The 19,633-nt window shown below is 37.2% G+C and overlaps 2 protein-coding genes across 2 annotated transcripts in view; one reads left to right on the top strand and one right to left on the bottom strand.

Moving 5' to 3' along the window:
* Positions 1–2,274: 2,274 nt before the first annotated feature.
* LOC100242691 (photosynthetic NDH subunit of lumenal location 1, chloroplastic) lies at positions 2,275–4,972 on the top strand. The gene is made up of 8 exons (XM_002279520.4): positions 2,275–2,424; positions 2,528–2,627; positions 3,466–3,549; positions 3,701–3,774; positions 3,870–3,992; positions 4,078–4,149; positions 4,256–4,352; positions 4,578–4,972. The coding sequence occupies exons 1-8, from the start codon at positions 2,371–2,373 to the stop codon at positions 4,679–4,681; spliced, it is 708 nt and encodes a 235-aa protein (XP_002279556.1). The 5' UTR covers positions 2,275–2,370; the 3' UTR covers positions 4,682–4,972.
* Positions 4,973–5,514: 542 nt separating this feature from the next.
* LOC100259831 (ABC transporter B family member 20) overlaps positions 5,515–19,633 on the bottom strand; it is a 28,342-nt gene continuing 14,223 nt past the window's right edge. Inside the window, exons 2-11 of the mRNA XM_002284187.5 lie at positions 16,572–16,626; positions 16,300–16,475; positions 15,986–16,186; positions 11,978–12,237; positions 11,584–11,894; positions 11,237–11,460; positions 10,786–11,126; positions 9,773–10,590; positions 9,397–9,638; positions 5,515–7,370 (exon numbers count right to left, since the gene is read on the bottom strand). Coding sequence (XP_002284223.2) covers positions 6,138–7,370; positions 9,397–9,638; positions 9,773–10,590; positions 10,786–11,126; positions 11,237–11,460; positions 11,584–11,894; positions 11,978–12,237; positions 15,986–16,186; positions 16,300–16,475; positions 16,572–16,626 — 3,861 coding nt within the window. The 3' untranslated portion in view covers positions 5,515–6,137. The remainder of the gene's footprint in view (positions 7,371–9,396; positions 9,639–9,772; positions 10,591–10,785; positions 11,127–11,236; positions 11,461–11,583; positions 11,895–11,977; positions 12,238–15,985; positions 16,187–16,299; positions 16,476–16,571; positions 16,627–19,633) is intronic.

Here is a 19,633-nt window from a genome sequence, read left to right as displayed (position 1 = left end):
ACCACCTTTGAACTCATCCACTAAGGAATACCTAATTTTCGTATTTTGTGATAAAATAATAAATCATATTTTTATATAATCACTAAAAAAAAAAGGAGGAGATTAGATGTCTTGGTGGCAGGTGACCTCAGCCCAACTATTGGGGAGAGACAAAAATTAAAAAATTAGAAAAATTATTTTAAAATGGAGAAGAGGCGTGGGAGCAAGTCATTTTCCTTAATACATATTTATATTAAAATACTGTATGGTTGTGCCGACAAAGGGTGCCGTCATTTCTCATAGCCGGACCGACCAATTTTTGGATGCTTTCAAAGTCAGCCTACGCTATATCATCTCACATGATTAGGTTTGTCCTTTTCAAAATCAATTAAACATTATTCTAACTACTTAAAATATACTTCTTCTTCTTTATAAAATTAAATTATATTCAATAGTGATTTTAAATAGTATTTTTAATTTTTTAAACATTTATAATATAAAGTTTTGAACCCAAAAAAGATTATAAATATTTTTTAAAATTACTGCAAAACGGATTCTTAATATAAATAAAATCTTCAATTGATTCCTCTTTGTTTAAGATATAATTTTTTTTCCTTTTTCTGAGAAAATAAATTGAATAAAATGAAATAAATAATTTGATTTTGTTATTTGTTATTGGTCAATGGCCTAAATTAGATAGTTAAAACTAAAATAAAACAACTTATAAATTTAAGTCAATTTGGAGAGAGAATAGAACAATGGATATGACACATAAGAGATAGTGATTCTTTTGATTTAAGTATTTTTCTTTTAAGGTTTGAATGCTAACGTGGAACCCATACTAGCTCAATGCCCCATGATCTGTGAAAAGTAGCATAAGGAAGGTGACATATGAAGGAGGAAAGGGGATTGGCTAGGGTTTGGGACCATTTGAAAATAAGGGTCATTTTAGGTATTTCAATGTTTAAGAGTTAAAGACCGAGTTTTGACCAAAATAATTTTCAATCTACTGTGTTTCCCTGTATGAGTATCCATCCCTGTCATAAAATTATAGCTAGTAACTATGATTTTAATGTTTTTTTTTTAAATTATCAAAATCATTATCACCAACGATAACTTTAAATTTAAGTTTAAAATCATAATAAGTTATTATGGTTTTGAATTTGATAGTTATAATCACCAATTACAATTTCAAACTTAGATTTAAAATTGTAGTTATTAACTGCAATTTTAAACTTATTTCAAATAAAACAACATAATTTTCTATATATATATATAATTTAAAATCATAGTCATCAAGTACGAATTTAAATTTAGGCTTGAAACCGTAGTTGGTGACTACGGTTTTGAACTTGACTTCAAAATCATAGCCATCACCTACAGTTTTAATTTTAAATTTAAAGTTATAAAAGGTGACTGTGTTGATCATTCTAAAAAATAAAAGGAAATTTAGAATCATAACCACCAACTACGATTTTATGATATGGATGCTTATGTGGCGAAAATATTCTAGATTAAGAATCATTTTGCTACTCAATTTAGTTTCTGAATTTTTTTTAAGTATCTTAGGTCAAAACTCCAAAAAAGCTAGGGTGTTGTTAAATACGGGCTTTGTTGACAAAAATGAGTGGGTTCAAATATTGGAACTTGGTAGGTTGGCTCAAACTAATCTTAATTCAATAAGAATTTTGGCATGATGTCACAAGCTCTTTTAAATAACCCTCCCCATGGGCTTATATAGGAAGTGGGAAACTTCTAAAGACCCTTGGAGACATCTACACTTAGCTACAAAGTTCTAAAAACTTCCTTTGAACAATAAAAGCCTCCATTTTTTAAGAGTTGTCTACTACGTCTTCTAAAGCTTTCAAGTCGTGAGTATCTTAACTTAGTAAGCTGCTCATCAGGAGTAAAGCTAACTTAACGAGATCAAGTGTTTTGATTTGTTTAAGTGTCGCACAAACTTAGAAAAAAACTAAGTCCATAACACTGAGCCAGTTCAACCCCTTTTCCAATTGCACTTTTATATTATCATTTTTCTATTAGTTAGGCCTGAAAATGGGCCCAACTATTGAGGAGTCCATCTAGGGAGAAGATGACAAGTGCGGGTTGGGGGAAGTTAGGCTTTTTAGTAATGGGCTTCACAGGGAGCCAACCAGGCTAGCCATGTGTTTCTGGGCTGGGCTACAATATATCATGGGCCAGTTTATTTAGGACTTTGCCATTGAGACTGTTTTAGTTATTGCCGTTATCCGGTAAGTCACAAGCATGTCACGTGCCAAACCTCTCCCACTCATCACACCCCTGTATTATCCATACCCAATACAAAGATCGAAAACTGAGAACTGAAGAACAGGAAGAAGAGGAAGCTAGAGTTGTTTCCCACAAGAAAAAATGGCACTTTCGTCACTCTCTTTGGGTTGGGTTTCAACAACCATATCCAACAAGGTCATTACTCCTATCACTTTCCTCCATTCAATCAATGCATTTAGGTTATATGCTTCTCTCGATTATGGCATTTATGTATTCGATTCTTCATGATTTTTTCCAGTTGGATTTGCCTCATTCCATTGATGTGCCTCGATTTGCTGCATTTACTTCATGTAATAGCATCAGTGCATGCTCAAGAGAGACAGCCTTCGATGAAGAAAGTAAGATACCCATTTGAAGTTTCTATCTGCATTTGCTTTCCTGTCTAGTCTTGGCAGCTATGTTTTGTGGAGAATTTTGTTTTTGAATGATACCCAGATTGAGTTCTCTTCAGTTTTGATTGTAGGTTGAGTGCTTTAGTGTCTGTTATAGGAAGTGGACGTGGATTTTTTTATTGTAATCCTCATATTGAATAGTACTTTTGTACAGAAACTTGTGTTTGAAGGACACCCAGATTGTTTTTTTCTAACCCACTTTTGGGAATTCAAAGTATGTCTTCTAAGAGCTCAATTCCGGGAATTAGGTTAGGGTTTCTGTTATATTCAGCTTTAGATTTCTCTCTGATGTACAAGTACTGTTCTTCTGGTGAAGTGCATTTTTGAAAGCCTCATTGAATTAAAAAATAAAAATGAAAAATTGAGATTTGGATGTGAAAATATCTCTTCTTGTAAGGTCTTTGAAAAGGGTTCTATAAGATTTCATACTTCTTCTACTTGAAAATGCTTTAACACAAAACCAACTACATTATAGAGCTCTTTACAGTAGCCTTTGAGCAGTTGAAAAAACCTGCACCAAACAGAGCCTGGCTTTACAAGTCTCTATTTTTATCTGGATGTAGATTTTTAACTCACTACTAATTCTTTCACCCTATGGAGTCCTCAGAGTAATGGTTTCTTGAAAGAAATATTGAGCCAAAGGTTTGCCTTTGGTGAATTCTGAAATGGGGTTGTGTAAATGGTGTCTAGATGTTGGTCAAGCTTTGGATTTAAGCAAGAAACTAGTTTCTTCTAATCCAACAATGTATTAATATCTTTCCTGATCTCACATGGTGAATTTCAGGCCATCTCGAGAGAAGATCACTGCTGCTAGGAGTGGGGCTACTAGCTGCAAATTTATTCCCTGCAAGTTCCCTTCATGCTGAAGGTATCATGGTTGGTAGTTGCTTTCTGTATGATGTATAATCTTTAAATATTTGTATGATATGACCATTAAAAACTCTATAGAAATTATATCTTACTAAGCTTGTAATTTATGTTACACATTTTTTCGGTTTCTCATTTTCTTCACTGTGCAGAAATACCAGCAAACTATAAAGCTTTTGTTGACCTTTCAGATGGGTATTCCTATTATTACCCCTTGGATTGGAGGGTAAGATATAGAATTACCTTATCAAGAAAATGCATGACTGTTGGCTGCAAAGAGAATTTATTCACTTGGAAGAATTTCTTTCACATTTTGATTAGGAATTCGAGTTCAGGGGGCATGATTCTGCGTTTAAAGACCGATATCTGCAACTGCAGAATGTTAGAGTGAGTTTTATACCAACTGATAAAAGGGACATCCATGATTTAGGTCCAATGGAAGAGGTAAAGGACCACAAATTTTCATCTACTCTTTATGTTTTTCTGGATTCTCTCAATGCTCATTGACCAGTTATTTCTTCCTTTGCAGGTTGTTCCCAATTTGGTGAAGAATGTCTATGCTGCACCCAATCAAATAGCTACAATACTTGACATGCAGGAGGTTTTGTATCTTCATTACATCCTCTGTAAAAAATACTCCTATTTTCCAACCCCACAAGTCCAACAAAGATCAACAGTCTGTCTTATGGCTTATCTTCTATATGCAGAAGGTGGTTGATGGGAAAAACTATTACACTGTCGAGTATGAACTTACATCTGCAAACTTTTCTCGGGCATCATTCGTAATCCTAGCGATTGGAAATGGTAACTTAATGATCTCGTACCATCTCAAAGTATCACTTTCATGAGTTTTAGCGTATCAGTGCCAACTTGTAATATGCAACCAAACAATATAATTCTCTATCTGCAACTTGGAAAGACTTCCATTGAAAATACCACATAGATAGATGCAGAAGAAAGTGATGAGGGAGCTGCAGTTTTTTTTCATGCCCTGATTAGTTTAAACGACTAACTTGCATTATTGAACAGGGAGATTTTACACACTGAATGTTGGAGCAAATGAAAGAAGATGGAAAAGAGTGAGGAACAAGCTCAAAGTGGTAGCAGACTCTTTCAAGGTGCTGGACATGTAAAATATTTGTTGTAAACAACCTAAGGGCTGAGGGCTGCTGTTAGAGGTGATTTCTTTTTCCTGATAATGAAGAGTTGGTTCATTTGTTGTATATATCATCAGGCAACAAATCAAAAATGATGTGAAGCTTGAAAAATAATTATTAGTTTTTGTCCTGTTTTGGATTAAAAAGAAACTGTTGATTTGTTTACCAAACAGACAGAAAGTGCAAATACCCAAAGAACACAAGGTCATTTGCTTTGTATTGAGCTATGAAATGCAGAAATATGGCACAAACAGGGCATTCATGAAACAGGAAGAGCTGTGAATCAGATTCCATTCTCAGACCTCTCAAGCTGCTAGTATCCCACTTTTTTCCTACCTTGTCCAGACCCTGAAAATTCCAGAATGAAAGATACTGAAAACAGATCTCTGGATAGAAATAACATGTTCCAAAAGCATTTCTGAGATTCAAAATTGTTTACCAGTGTCAGCAACAAACTAACCAGGGAAGCAGTTTCAAGTTTCCGGTACATGAAACTGTTATAGCATGCTAGGAGTACACAGAGAAAGGGCAACTAGGTTATCAAAGCCAATCTTTTGCCAAAGAACCAGGTAACAAGAGCTTCTAGAAACATATTTTCAGAAGTATATTCTGAAAAAAGGAGCAATTGATAAACATCACATGAGCATATTGACAGAAAAAGGCCAATACAAACACCTTCACCTGTCCTCCTTTAGCAATGGTATGACCAGTGGAAGAAACATCTAAGAGAGGAAATAAATTTATCATCCAAACTGCAATTAGTAGAGAGGTATGAAAAATACATTGATGTGCTCTTATGCAGGCAAAAATGAAAGGCTCAGAAATTATCCATCTATTTATTTACACAGTAAGGTTAAAACAAATTGCCTTGACTAGTTTTCTTGTTCGTAACTTCCTACTATTCTCACAAATGAGGGTAAAAAGAAAAGAGATTTACAGCAAGAAACAAATTCACCACCCAAACCTGTGAAGGAGAGAGACCCACCAACAGCACAACAAAACAAAACACAAAGAAGGAAACAAAAAACACCTGAAAGAAAAGCTACAATTATCTCAAATCCCACTTTCTGATTAATTAACAAATCAATATACCATGGAGGCGAACACAATCAGAACTGGAGATGCTTCCCTCCAAAAGAATATGTATCTAGCCTGATACCATGTTTCCAATGCTAACCAAACTTCAAAACTCTGCTTCTCAATCCTACTTTTGAACAATGTAACTGCCACCAGCCAGCTCCCCAGCCAGCTCTATAAACATTGTTACAAGCCTCACCATTTTCATTCATTCTTGCCATTGCTGGAATACTCCACCAACCGATTCTCTAGAAAAATTCTGGAATGTTGCCAACTTCTCCAGCAGTTCAGGGAAAAAAATGAGACTGATATTGATAAACCAAAGCCTAAATTACACTCCATCGCAAACACCCATCTAAACAAGTCGATGATGCTGACGCAAACCCTTCCCAAAGTGGGGTTGCATCAAACGAACATACAAACCATTCTTTGCCACCAAAGAATCGTGGGACCCTTCCTCCATGATCCGCCCTCCATTAAGAACTACAATGTTGTCAACATGCCTCATCATTGCAGCTCTGTGGGCTATCAGAATAGTTGTTTTGTTCCCCATGATCAATGTATCAAGAGCCTCCTGCACCACTCGGCTTGACTCAGACTCAATGGAAGAGCTTGCTTCATCCAACAGCAAGATAGGTGCATTCTTCAACACCACCCGAGCAATTGCAATTCTCTGTTTTTGTCCTGGGGTTAGATCTACACCCCTCATCCCCACATGTGTGTCATAACCATGAGGCAAGCTGCTGATGAAGTGGTGAGCATTTGCTATCCTTGCTGCCTCTTTCATCTCAGCTTCACTTGCATTGTGCCTTGCATATATGATATTTTCCCTAATGGTTGTTGAGAAAATGATAGGTTCCTGTTGAACAAGACCCAGGTGGTTCCTCAACCACCGCAAGTTATACGATTTCAAATCTCGTCCATCTAGAGAAACCTGACCAGCAACCGGATCGTAAAATCTCTCTATTAAAGATATTATAGTGCTTTTTCCTGACCCTGAAACTCCCACTACAGCTACAGTTTGTCCTCCACTGACCTTAAGACTGAAATTGCTCAACACTAGCACTTCTGGCCGTGTTGGATAACAAAAGTCAACATTTTTCAACTCAATAGTACCAAATACATTGGGGGGTTTCATTGCTGAGTTGTCATCAGGGTCAATATTAGGCACTCGGTCTATGATTTCAAATACTGAAGTAAGAGATTTTCGTCGTTTAAGTATGTAAGGAGCCAAGCCAAAAGGCTCCACAAGGGCAAAGGTCGCAAAAGAGAATACCATGTACTCCTTGAGAGCTGTAGGCATATCCATATACTGGTTTTTAACAGAGACTGCTGTGTACCAGAGGAGAAGAGCATTGCAGGCAAAAAGAAGAAACTGTGAAAAGCCAAAAGCAAAACCGATAGCCATTCCATGAAAAAAGCTCTGCTTGAATATTTTCCTCAGTTGCCGTCTGTAAAGCTCCATTACCTTGTTGCCAGCACAGAAAGCTACAACAGTGTAAATATTCCTAACTGCATCCTCGAGAACCAAAGATGCTTTCCTGTGCATCTCCTGTATGCCCCTTGAGAATCCAGCAAGCCACAATTTCTGCAACATTTAAATCAGCAGCTACTTAGAATATGGGAGCAACAGGATTAGATGCATTATGGTGCTTCAGTATCAAATAATAAAATTTTGAATTTGAAAATGGCTCAATCCCTGTAAACATTTAGCTAATGTTAAACTGGAAGATTTAAGAAATCTAATTAACAATGGCATGAGAAAATAGCCAAGCATGGTCCAACTGTTATGTGCACTTCTCCTATCACAAAGCAACATACAACACTAACAGACTGACATTAATACAATAAATAATAACACAATCATGATTACTCTATCATACCAACAAACTTCAGGATCATGATTACCCTTTGGGCTATTGTGATTAAGCAAAAACCATGAGTATCAAGGCATGTTTGACAGCGCAAAGAGATATCCACCAGAAAATATCTCATTCCTTAAAAAACTAAAAGAAAGAACAAAAAAGGAGACTTAGTACAGCCTTCACAGACTTGGAGACTTGGAGTAAGAATGAGATAATGTGAACATCACTGAAATTTTTTGGAGCAAACACCACTGACAGCAAGAAAGAAAAGATTGTATGAAGGACAAAAGATCCTCCTAAATAGAACTGAACAAAGAGGCACAAAGAAACCTGAGAAAGGAAAATTTTGCGATCAGTTCATCTTCGTCATTCTTGATTGCGGTGACACCCAATTTTTTAGGAACTACTTGAGTGGGAATTTATACAAAACAACTTTATCCATTATTCAAGGGAGTTAATTTTTTTTATAGGTAAGTAATATTGTTAAAAGAAAAGAGCCATTAAGGGGTCAACCCTTGAAAAACAAACAAGAGCAAAAACTCTAATGCACCAAACAGGAAGTATACACAGGAAACACTTGAAAAACAAACAAGAGCAAAAACCCTGATGCACCAACTCAGGCCAACACTAAACTAACACACACTCAAAGAAAGACAATTTCCCCTCCATGTGGAGCGAATGGAATTGAAGGATTTTTTAAGCTGAGTGATGTAGGACAACCCTAGGATGGTTGCCTACACTCAACAGTAGGTGGGCTAGGGTTTTATTTTTAGGGTGTAAGGAGAGGAACAAGGAATAAACTTTATGGTAGAGAAAATTATAAGATAAGAAATAGAGAGAAAGAAGAAACAATGAAGAAAAGATGGAAAACCTTAGAGTCTCACTAAGGCCTTCTAGGAGTCTCACCTAGAAGAAAATCAATGGAGTCTCACCATTGAGGGTTGCAACCTTGCAATGAAAGAAAGTATAATATTATTCATCAAAATTCATCCCTTTGATTTACATTGATTAGCCTATTTATAGGCTTCTCTAAGAAATCCAAAGTCTACTAGGACTCTAATAACCTATTCTACTAGGATTCTAATAACCTATCATGACTCAAATTCTAATTATATTATAACTCAACTAGCTAATCCTAATTAGACTCCAACAAATACCAATCCCTATTCAATTCTAATTAATATTAATCCTACTTAAAGTTTACTTAGGTTTTCCCTTTCTTCCTTGAATAAACTTTAAAAGGCTTTCCCCCATCACTGAGATGCCACTCTTTTAGAACATGATAACAACTAGGTGAGACACATGATTTCCCATAATATTAGATTAACATCCTCAGTTGTCATTGATCAACTAGCTAGTTTATGGAAATTATGATCCATATGAACATATAAAAAAGAGATCTCATCACTTATGTTGCCTACTGATATCAAAATTTGATCGATGAGTAAATAATAAGAGTAAATACAGGGCTAGAATTATGAATATGTATAATCAACAGATATTAAGAAATGTAATTTTAGTTGGAGTAGGAGAAAGGGCATTATTATAGACGATGACCAAAAAGATATCACCGAGCAACAACCTCAAATGTTCCCTAGAAAAGGGCGCCCCCCCCCGCCCCAAGGCTGATGCAAGGGACAACTCATGGCAAATTCATTGGTTGATTACAAGATGAAAATGAAATTAATAAGGCCAATTCTAAGTTCATAAATGATTTTAAATTGAAAAGATTGTAGAGATTGTGCACACCTGGGCGAAAGCAGAAACAGTAAGAATAGGTAGGGTTGCCAAAGCAACAAGAGCCAATCTCCATCCCAGCAACATCCCTATAAGGACAGCCACAATAACAGCTGCACTGTCCTGTATAAATATAGAAAGTCGGTTGCTAAATGCAGCTCGCACAAACGTAGCATCATTTGCCAACCGCATGGACAAGGTATCAGCACTGTTATCCTCTTCATCAAACCATCCAACTTCATTACGCAGCATTGCTGCAATAGTAATAGTATATAAGGTAAAGACAGCTTATATATTCACAATAAAAGAGTACAAATTGACCAATATTCCTAATTCTTTGAGCTCAAGAAAAATATATACAAAACCATACATTAAAGGAGTGACTTACCTGAGAACATCATTCTCCTAACTCTTTCTGTCATTTTCTCTCCCATGATACCGAAGTAGAAATGCTGCAAAAAATTGGCAACCACTGTCACAACACCCATGCAAGCAATGATCAAGCACCATTTATCTACTTCCTGCCTCAAGTGACGACGATCATCATGAGAATGTTCACCACCTTCACCACCTCTATAATATGCTGTTACTATCAGTGCAATAACATAAGCAAGAAGTGGATTAAAAGAACCAAAGATAGCAGCACCAATACTTCCTAAGACAGCATAAAGCCATTCTGCCAAGCTAAGGTCTACAAGCCTCCAAAATGAAGGTGATTCTCGATGTCGCACATCCTTTGCATCCTTTGTTCTCATTGGCACATCGTCAAATTGACTATGGGGCCGACTAAAAGTTTGTGAATGGGAACGTTCATTTTTTGGATCAGATGTCAAAAGTGGTGAAACAGGGGATTCAGGGTCTGAAGCATTCGATGTTTGTTGATGTGCCACCTGGACATCAATCTTGGGTAACTCCGGTAGTCTCATTTCAAAACTGTCCTGCCTCTTTATTGAAGGCTCCTTATCCGTAGAGTCCAAAGGCACACCATTTTCCATCATTTGCTCAGGTGGAGGGCTTCGAGTTTTTGGTGATTCTTGTGAGTTGAAAGCAAGATCTGAGGGTCTAAATCCATGGATGCCAGGAACTCTCTGAAGAGAAGGTGATTTGACCATTTTGGGGGAAGATGGTTCTTGGAAACAATGACTTGCTGATGAATCTTTTTCAATTTGGAAAGTTGCTGTCTCCTTGTAATTCCTCACTGGCATCCTAGATAAAGATATATACCACATAAATATGCAACTTTGTGACAAGTAAACATTTCGGTCTAGTAAACAAAAAACAGTAGATCAGGAATTATCATATTAACACTACACACAAATAATGCTGAACCTTAATGATGCAGGTAACAATGCGAGATATTTTGATATTTTGATAAAAACATAAGCATGCTTTGTATTCTACCTCCTTGGAAGTTTTGCAGCTTCTTCACACTTGAGAAGCTCAGCATATAGGCCATCCAAAGTTAATAATTCATCATGTGTACCCATTTCAACAAGTTGACCCTCCTCCATCACAGCTATGTAATCTGCATTCCTTATGAGACTAAGCCGCCTAGCTATTATTATTGTTGATCGTCCCAACATAAGGAGATCTAAAGCCTCCTGTACAGCTCTTTCAGCTTCAAAATCTAGTCCTCCAGTAACCTCATCAAGCAGAAGAATAGATGGATTTGAAAGCACTGCTCTAGCAACAGAAAGTTTTATTTTCTGTTCTTCAGTCAATGCTAGACCAGCCCTTCCCACCTGAAATGGGTAAGAATCACACAAAGGCAAAATAGTGAAAGATTAGATCAAGACAAAGGCCATAATGTAATATTAGTTTGAGTTGATATTTTATATTTTTCTAGTTTCACCTGTGTTTCATATCCTTTCTCAAGTGAGCTGATAAATGTATGTGCATGAGCTATTTTAGCAGCTTCTTCAATCTGATCTGAAGTAGCACTAGGTCGCCCATAAGCAATATTATCTCTAATACTCAAACTTAGTAAAGCAGGTTCCTGGGTGACAAGTCCTATTTGGCTTCTTAGCCATTCCAGCTTCAGGTTTTTAATATTCTCTCCATCCAAAAGGACTTCTCCTACACCATAAAATGGAAAAACCATTGAAATCTTCAAACAGAAAAGGAACTATGGGTTACAGTGAAACCTTGAAAAAGTAACATGTCCCCACACTGCAAAGGAAAAATGATGAGTTACAATACCTAATGTGGGATCATAAAACCGCTCCATTAGCGGAATAATGCTGCTTTTTCCAGAGCCATTCCTGCCAACAAGTGCCACTGCTTTTTTAGCAGGTACACTTAGGTAAAACCCACTCAAGATAGGAATTTCTGGACGAGATAGGTAACTAAAATATACATTCCGAAACTCAATGTTCCCTTGTACAGAAGGTAGAGTATTCCCATCATGATTAACCACAGAGGTTGAACGGCTTATCATCTCAAAAAGCCTATACGCAGCAATTCGCCCTTGGTCAAATGAATAGAAGTTTGTTGCTGCCTGATTAAGCCCACTGTAAGACAAACAAGAAACAATAAATGATAAATACCAAAAAAAATGAGGGGTAAGACAAAGAAGTGAGCACAAGATGCTTACAGGCCACTTAAAATTACAGAGAATAGTGCAGTTATAATTTCACCACCATGAGCTCTTCCATGTATAACCAAGAACCTTCCAACCCAAAGCTGTAAGGCACAAGAACATATTGCAAGCCCATATGTAAATCCAAGCCCAAGTCCTTGCACAAGACTTATCAATATGCCATATCTCAGTGTCGCTTGTAGTGAAGTTGCATAGGAATACTTGGCCAATGTTTCATTTGTGAATGCGTATAGGGTCCTAATATAAGAGACTGCCTGCAAAATTAATGAAATTGCTACATACATAAGTTTACCGGCATTGGATCAGATTCCTATTCTTTAAAAGTTTTTTTTTTTCTCGAACGGTCAAATTTTTAAAAGTTCCACCTATCATTTCATAAAAGCAAGCACAGAGAAGCAATATGTTAACATTTTCAACCAAGAGATGCTCAATGTTCATAACACACAGTTCAAACAAGGAAGAGAAGGTTTGCTTTCAAAGGTCACTAAAAAAATCTTGTGAAAAACGTTCACTTCCATCTCAGCTTGACCACTTTGCAGCAGCATCACCATCAGTATATGATTTCTTTCCCAAAGAAATTTAGTAATTAGAAACTTAAGTTAGTAAACAAAGTAGATGGATGTTAAGCGCACACATAAAATACACCCCTGCACTTGAGAATGGTCAGTTGATAATACTCATTAACCAAGATGATGTTAAACAACATACTTGACCCAGCTTGACTCATTCGAAACACAACCACAATTTATTGTACTGAATTCAAAAATAACCATTCAACCAAAACTAGATGCATGTGGAACATAGAGCTATTACAGACGTTCCATTCAAAATGACTAGCTAGAAAGCTGGTGTTTGAAATATGGGGAAATTTATGACAGAATCAAGATTTAAAGGCAGGACTACAATACAAAGACACACAACAATGTGGTAGATGGAAAGAACTTAAGCTTTCTCACATAAAAGAACTGTTGGAGCATGACATACATTGTGGGCCCAAATCCTAACAACTTAAGCTTTTAGGAAAATTGATTACTCAACAAGGTATGTGATTTGTTTGCTGCTAATGCAATTTGTGCCTCCCATGGCAGGTGTGGGCTTGCACATGAGGGATGTTGAAGCATGAAGCATGATATACATTGTTGGCATAAATTATAACAGCTTAATGTCAGGGACTTAGTCGTCTCCTAAGCTCGTGCGGCACTTAGACAAGTCAAGACGTTTGATCTTGCTAAGTCAGCCTTACTCCCAATGCTTAGCTTGCTAGGCTAAGACACTCGCGACTCAGAAGTTGTAGAAGGCGTAGTAGGCAACTCTTAAAGAATAAAAGTTCTTATTACTCAAGGAAGCTTTTACAAGTGCTTTGAGGACTCGCTTGGTTAGGAAGTGATTTGGGTGGTGCCTTGGCCAAATGAGGCCCTCACCTATTTATAGGCACCAATGGAACTCTCTGGAACCTTGGAGGGTTCCTTACAAATCAAGAATATTCTAGAACATCCCACCCTATTCTATGTACAACCCTATGTACAAGAATATACAAGAGATTCCTAGAAGTCTCTAGAAAGCCTTGGACTCCTCTCATGCCTTCCACCATAGTGTAGAGATGTGTGGACATCACTAGGCATTTCTAGAACCTTTCACACTCTTCCCACCAATGGCTTAGTGTAGATGGCTCCAAGAGTCTCCAGAAACTTCCCTCCTCCTATATAAGCCCATGGGGAGGGTCATTTGAAGCATCTTGTGACATTAAGCTTTTAGATCCATGTTAAGGCCAAGTGCACATCATTTACTGGAGTGGTGCCAACAGGAATTGTGGCGAAGGGGCAGGAAATGAGGACAAACAATAGCATGCACTGTAGATTGATGAAGGTATTAAAAAATTTTATTTGAGGTAGACTTCAAGTCAGAAAAACATCAAGGAGCTTTTCTTTATTTTTTTAAGGGTCCCAAGACATCTTTGAGAAATCTTTCTTGATTATGATGGAAGCATGTTAGAGTTGCGTCATGGAAATAGTCACGTTCAAAACAACCCATCTCTTTCCTTGGGATGTTTCAATTTTGTCAAACGCATAGGGCTGCTTCTGAACCTGCTTAAAGTCAAGTGATAGAAATACCACCTCAGAAGGAGATTCAAAAAGCCTTGGTGGGTTCAAATCGCTTAAGCCCAGTAGGGAAACCCTATAAATACTCCCTTAAGGGTTAGGGTTTCAAGGGCTTTTTTTGACAGCCATCTTCCACCTTCAGAGAAATTGAGAGAGAGAGCCAAGCTATTCACCCTTCCAAAGCCCACACTTTGGAGTGCCAAGATCGTGGTTTGAGGCAACAGACGGAAGATCTTAGGTGTGCAAGACTTTCAGACTATTCAGGCACGTTCTTCACTACAAGGAATTGATCTAGAACCTCCAGATCTAGGTATGATTATTATTTTCTCTAGTTTATTATTCTAAATGGTTTTTATTGTCATTGTTTCCACTAGAATAGTTTTTAGAAAAGCTTAGGGTAGATTCACATGTACCTATACAATCTAGGGTTTGGGAACAAAGAAATCCAGGGTTCTTAGCAACCATCCATGTGGAAATTTTGAATGTACACAAGGAAAAAAGGAACTAAAGGAAACAAGAAAGATTTGAAGCTACTATGTACAATACCCTCGATCAGAAAAGAAAATAGGTTATATTGTGTTTACCAAGAAGTATGTCCATCAACAGTAAATAGAATGTACATCTTGACCAGGGTCGTTAATGTCATTGACAGGGTTTTAAGAAAGAAGAGAACCAAGAGACAGGGAAAAGTGAGGAACTATTTCAGGATAGAGAGAGGAGTCTGGCAAATGGCAAAGGATCAACAACATCATCCAGTCCACAATGGTGATTTGGGAGTGAGTGCTTGTAAGCAAAAGAATACGGAGATGGTCACCAGTGGTCTGGTTCAAAAATGAAGCATGGATCTAGATTAAGACCTACAAATGAAAATTAGAAACGTTACCACCACCTGGTGGAAAAAGTGTGATACGAACAATTTATGATGGACTAGATTAAGATGCAAGTTGAGCAGGTGATTTTATTATTTTAGTTAAGAAATCTCAAAACTTGAGAGACTGACCCTATGGATTCAGTCTTATATAATTTCAAGGGTTGGTCGGCAGCTTCTCATACTGGTATCCTAGCAATTTCAGAAGTTCACTGAAGTAGTATCTCTTGAAATATATTTAAGAAAAAAAAAGTTAGGAGTTATATAGAAGTTGGTGTATCTATTCAGCTCTGAGTCATGGTCTCAAAGTCGTTTTGCCCGCCTATGAGCAAAAATGATGGTGAGATCTCTATCAGCATGTCTTTATCATGTTGGGTCCACGTCCTGCATCTTCATGCTAAATAGTTGAGAAGGAATACAACCAACGCCTCAAGTAAGGCTGCAATGGTACCCAAAAAATAAAAACACCCACAAAGATTAAGCCAAATGTCACAACATATTTATACACATATTGCACTGAATGATAAAGACCCAAGTCCCTGAATTTTGGATCTAACTAAAGCAAAAGGAACAGCCACAAAAACACTCATAATAAGACCCCTCTCTCTCTCTTTCTCTCTCTCTCTCTCACACACACAAAAAAAAAAAATCAAATGCATACACACATACTTACATGCATGCATATATATATATATATATATATATATTAAGATACACATATTCATACATATACATACATTCATACAAGTACACATATGCATGCATACAAATACAAACACACACACATGAATACATATATATATATATAAGCAAAAAATAAAATATTTGGCACTTAGAATTTCTTGCTTTGCAGGAAGAATGATTCTGCAGATTTTGTAAGCATGTGATAAAACTTAACTAAAATGCCAGCAATGTTAATGCAAGCAAAAGCCCATAAAATTTAAAGTTCAAAAGCTTGCAACCAGAGGAACTGCACAAGGAAGAAGTCAAGGGGAGAGGAAGAGAGGGAGGGAGAGGAGAGGAGGGGGAAAAGACCTGTTCAGCAATACTTGCTGCTTCAGCATAGGCATCTTGAATATTCTCAGCAAGCCTATGCAGAAAAATATTTGATATTCCGCCAGCAGCAACAATAAATGGTCCAGTGGCCAATGTAATGAGGGCAATCTCCCAACAGTTGATAAATCCAATAATGAGGCCGCTAAAAAAAGTAGCCATGTTATGAATATAATTCCCAACCTGTCACATCAAAGGCCAATTAATAGGTTAAGCTATAGATATGCCTGCAGAAAACCTATAAGCATAGCAGTTAACTATCTTAACTGTGAAGCAACATTTAGAACATAACATACTTTTTCACTAAGAGCAGACTGAATGAGCAGCACATCACTCAGCACTTGGCTCACAATGTCTCCATTGTTACCATATGTATCAAAAAAACTCATGTCCTGATTGAGCAGTACTTGAACATATCTTGATCTGATGACAGCTGTCTGCCGTTCTCCGGTAAGAATCCAACATGAGACCTCTGTTACATAGAATTGAGTTAAAATTAACAGAAGTCTCATTTATGAGAGTAAAAGAACTACAGCACCAACTGATTTTGATAAAAATTATAATTTACCAATCCAACCAGCAACAAAAACCCCCACTGCAATAAAAACCATAGTAGAAGCAAGCTGCAAAAAGGAAAACAAAAAACACAGTTATTGATGATAAACTTGGATTCACAACCAGTTCACAAATCAAAACCAATTCTATAAGTGGAATGAATGCAATACAACATAACTCCAAATAAATCACAGAGAATGCACCACCTTCAACACTTTCCTATTAAGTTGTTTTCAAGCAACAAAAGCTTCTCTAAGGACTCCGCATTTTTCTCTGTTTTATGTAAAATGAAACTGGTTTTCCCACTTTCTTTTTCCCCCAGGGAAGAGGGGGGCAGGAAACAGACTTCATTTATAGATCCTCATATTAGGAGAGGAGGTAGCATTGGTGGCCCCATCTATATGGAGGGGGGTGGACATGGTGGGACAAGGCTAAGGTCCAGATGGTTTCTTGAAAGCCTTTTGGCAGTGCAATTGGGTCATAGTAAGAAGGGAGGCCATGGGGTTTCTGCAGGAGTTTCATGAGCGGGGCCTACTTATGAGAAGTCTAAATGTCACCTCTACTATCTAATTGCCTAAGAAAGCAAAGGCTAAAGATATAAAGAACTTCAGATTAATTAGTTTAATGGGAGGTCTTTACAAACTTCTAGCTAAATTATTGATGAATAAATTGAGGAGGTCATTAGGAAGGTAATTTCAAAGGCTCAAAATGCTTTTGTAGAGGGTAGATAGATTCTAAATGAAATTCTGATTCTAGATGCAATTATAATTCCAAATGACTCTATTGAATCTAGAAAAAAGAGCCTAAGAGATGGAGTGGCTTGTATGCTATATATTGAGAAGGCCTACAACCATGTCAATTACGACTTCTTGCTATCAATTTTGGATAAGACGAGATGAGTACAAGACAGTAACAGACGATGTGGATGAGATTCTGCATTTCTATCATTAACTTCCCCATTTTGGTTAATGGGACCCCAACAGATTTTTCCAAAGTTCCAGGGGTTAAGACAAGGGAATCCTCCCTCTTGGTTATCTATTTTTTGCTTGTCATGGAAGCTTTAGTTACCTAGCATCCAAGACAGCTCAAAAAGGGTTAATCAAAGGCTTCAAAGTTGGGGGTAGAGGGAGAGTGGATATACAAGTCCATCACCACTTCTTGCAGATGATACTCATATTTGTGAAGCAAGTGTGGGTCAACTTGTTTATTTAACTTTACTCTGAAAGGATCTTTAGTATGAAAGTTAATTTGCAGAGGAGTGAACTCATTCCAGTGGGGAGGTAGTTGATAATGAGAGGTGGGACTTTGTTCTTAAGTTGTTTGGAATGTGGTGAAGAGATTTGATAGGAGAATGGCCTCTTGGAAGAAGCATCATCTGCCCAAAGATGAATAGCTTACCTTATTGAGAGTAGCCTTAGCAAACTGCCAATTTATTAAATGTTTCTATTTGTCATTCCTAAGGAAGTGAAAAATCAATTTGAAAAAAATTCTAAGAGACTTTCTATGGGGGAATAAGGCAAAAAGATGGCTTTTATGAAGTGGGAAACCTTTTTTTTTTTTTTTTGATACATAAGTAATGATTGTATTATCAACAAAAGAAAAAACAAGAATGTATACACAATGTATGCAAAGAAGTCAAAAGGCAAATAAAAATGGCATAAAGGCACAAAAAACAGCTATCATGCCTTACTTAGAGCCTAACCACTCTACAAAATCCAACATTGACAAGGAACAATTCCTAATAGACACTCCAACCCAATCCCAAAAGAGATATAAGAAGGAATATTTAATTGCCTGGTCCACATTTTCACAATTTTCAAAAGCTCTCTTAGTTCTCTCCCACCAAATAGTCCAAAACAAACACAACCAAACAGCCTTCCAAGCCTTTTTTTTTTCCTCTTCTTTCTTGCAAAAGACCCGCACCAGCTCACAATAGCACCCCTAACTAAAGAGTGCATCACCAATTGCACCACCAAAAAGAGCATAAATCAATTGCCACAAAAAGTTTGATTTTGAACAATGAAAGAGAATATGGTCAACTATTTCTTCTTTTTCTTTGCACATGCATCGTATGCTAGTAATCTTCCAACTTTTCCTTTTGAGTTGATCCAAAGTTGGAATTCCGCCCCAAGTTGCCTCCTAAGTAAAGAAGTTAATCCTTAATGGCACCCAAGAATTCCATATTGTGCAAAATGGAAACGGCTTCACCCTCTTATTTGATAAAGAGGTATAAAAAAAAACTTAACCAAAAAAATCCTCATTCTTCGTTAACAAACACACCAACTTATATTTAGAGTTCATACAAATGGAAAGCTCATGCAAACTCGCAAACAAGACTTCTACCTCCTCTAATTCCCAATCATGCAACTGTATTATAATAAAATGCTCCGTTCTCCTATTTGAGAAACTACTTGTAAGGATAAGAAATTGGGAAGGCCTTCGTTAAGAAATCGTGCAACTCTTAACAAAGCCCTTCTAGGAAAATGGTTTTGAAGGTTTGTTGTCAAGCACAATTGCCTATGGAAGCGTGTTATTCTTGGTAAGTTTGGTGAAAGTAATGATGATTGGACGTCCAAAGAAGTAGGAGAAACTTTTGAAGTGGGGCTATGGAATTCGATTAGTAGTGGGGAGTGAGTTATGATATAACACTAGCATCTTTGTTGGAAATGGGATTGAAACCAAGTTTTGGTTAGATAGGTGGAGTAGTGATAAGAAGAGAGGACGACAACTAAATCATTGTAAGTAGTGTTGGGTCCATCATGCTATGCAATCTAGTTGTGCTAAGAACGTCCACCATGGTTGTCGCCAGTAATCCCATGGAGTGGTTAGCTAGAGGTTAAGGGTGAAGGTGAGTTAGTGTCACATGTTGGAGAGAGCATGGAGAACCAATTGTTGTCAATGCAGCAAGGTGCAAAAGTCATGTCGCCTCTTAACTTAAGAATAAAGGAGAAAGGAACGGATGTCTCTACTAACATTGAAAAGGCCCATCTAGGTGTGCCAAGTGAGGGAGAGGAGGGTGTTAGTGGTGAGTATGCAATTTTAGTGGGTTTGCTTGTTTGGGCAATGTAGGTTTAA

Source organism: Vitis vinifera, chromosome 13 (genome assembly GCF_030704535.1).
Source record: "Vitis vinifera cultivar Pinot Noir 40024 chromosome 13, ASM3070453v1".
NCBI lineage: Eukaryota > Viridiplantae > Streptophyta > Magnoliopsida > Vitales > Vitaceae > Vitis > Vitis vinifera.
Note: the sequence above shows the minus strand (reverse complement) of the source record. Positions and strands in the feature narration are given on the sequence as shown.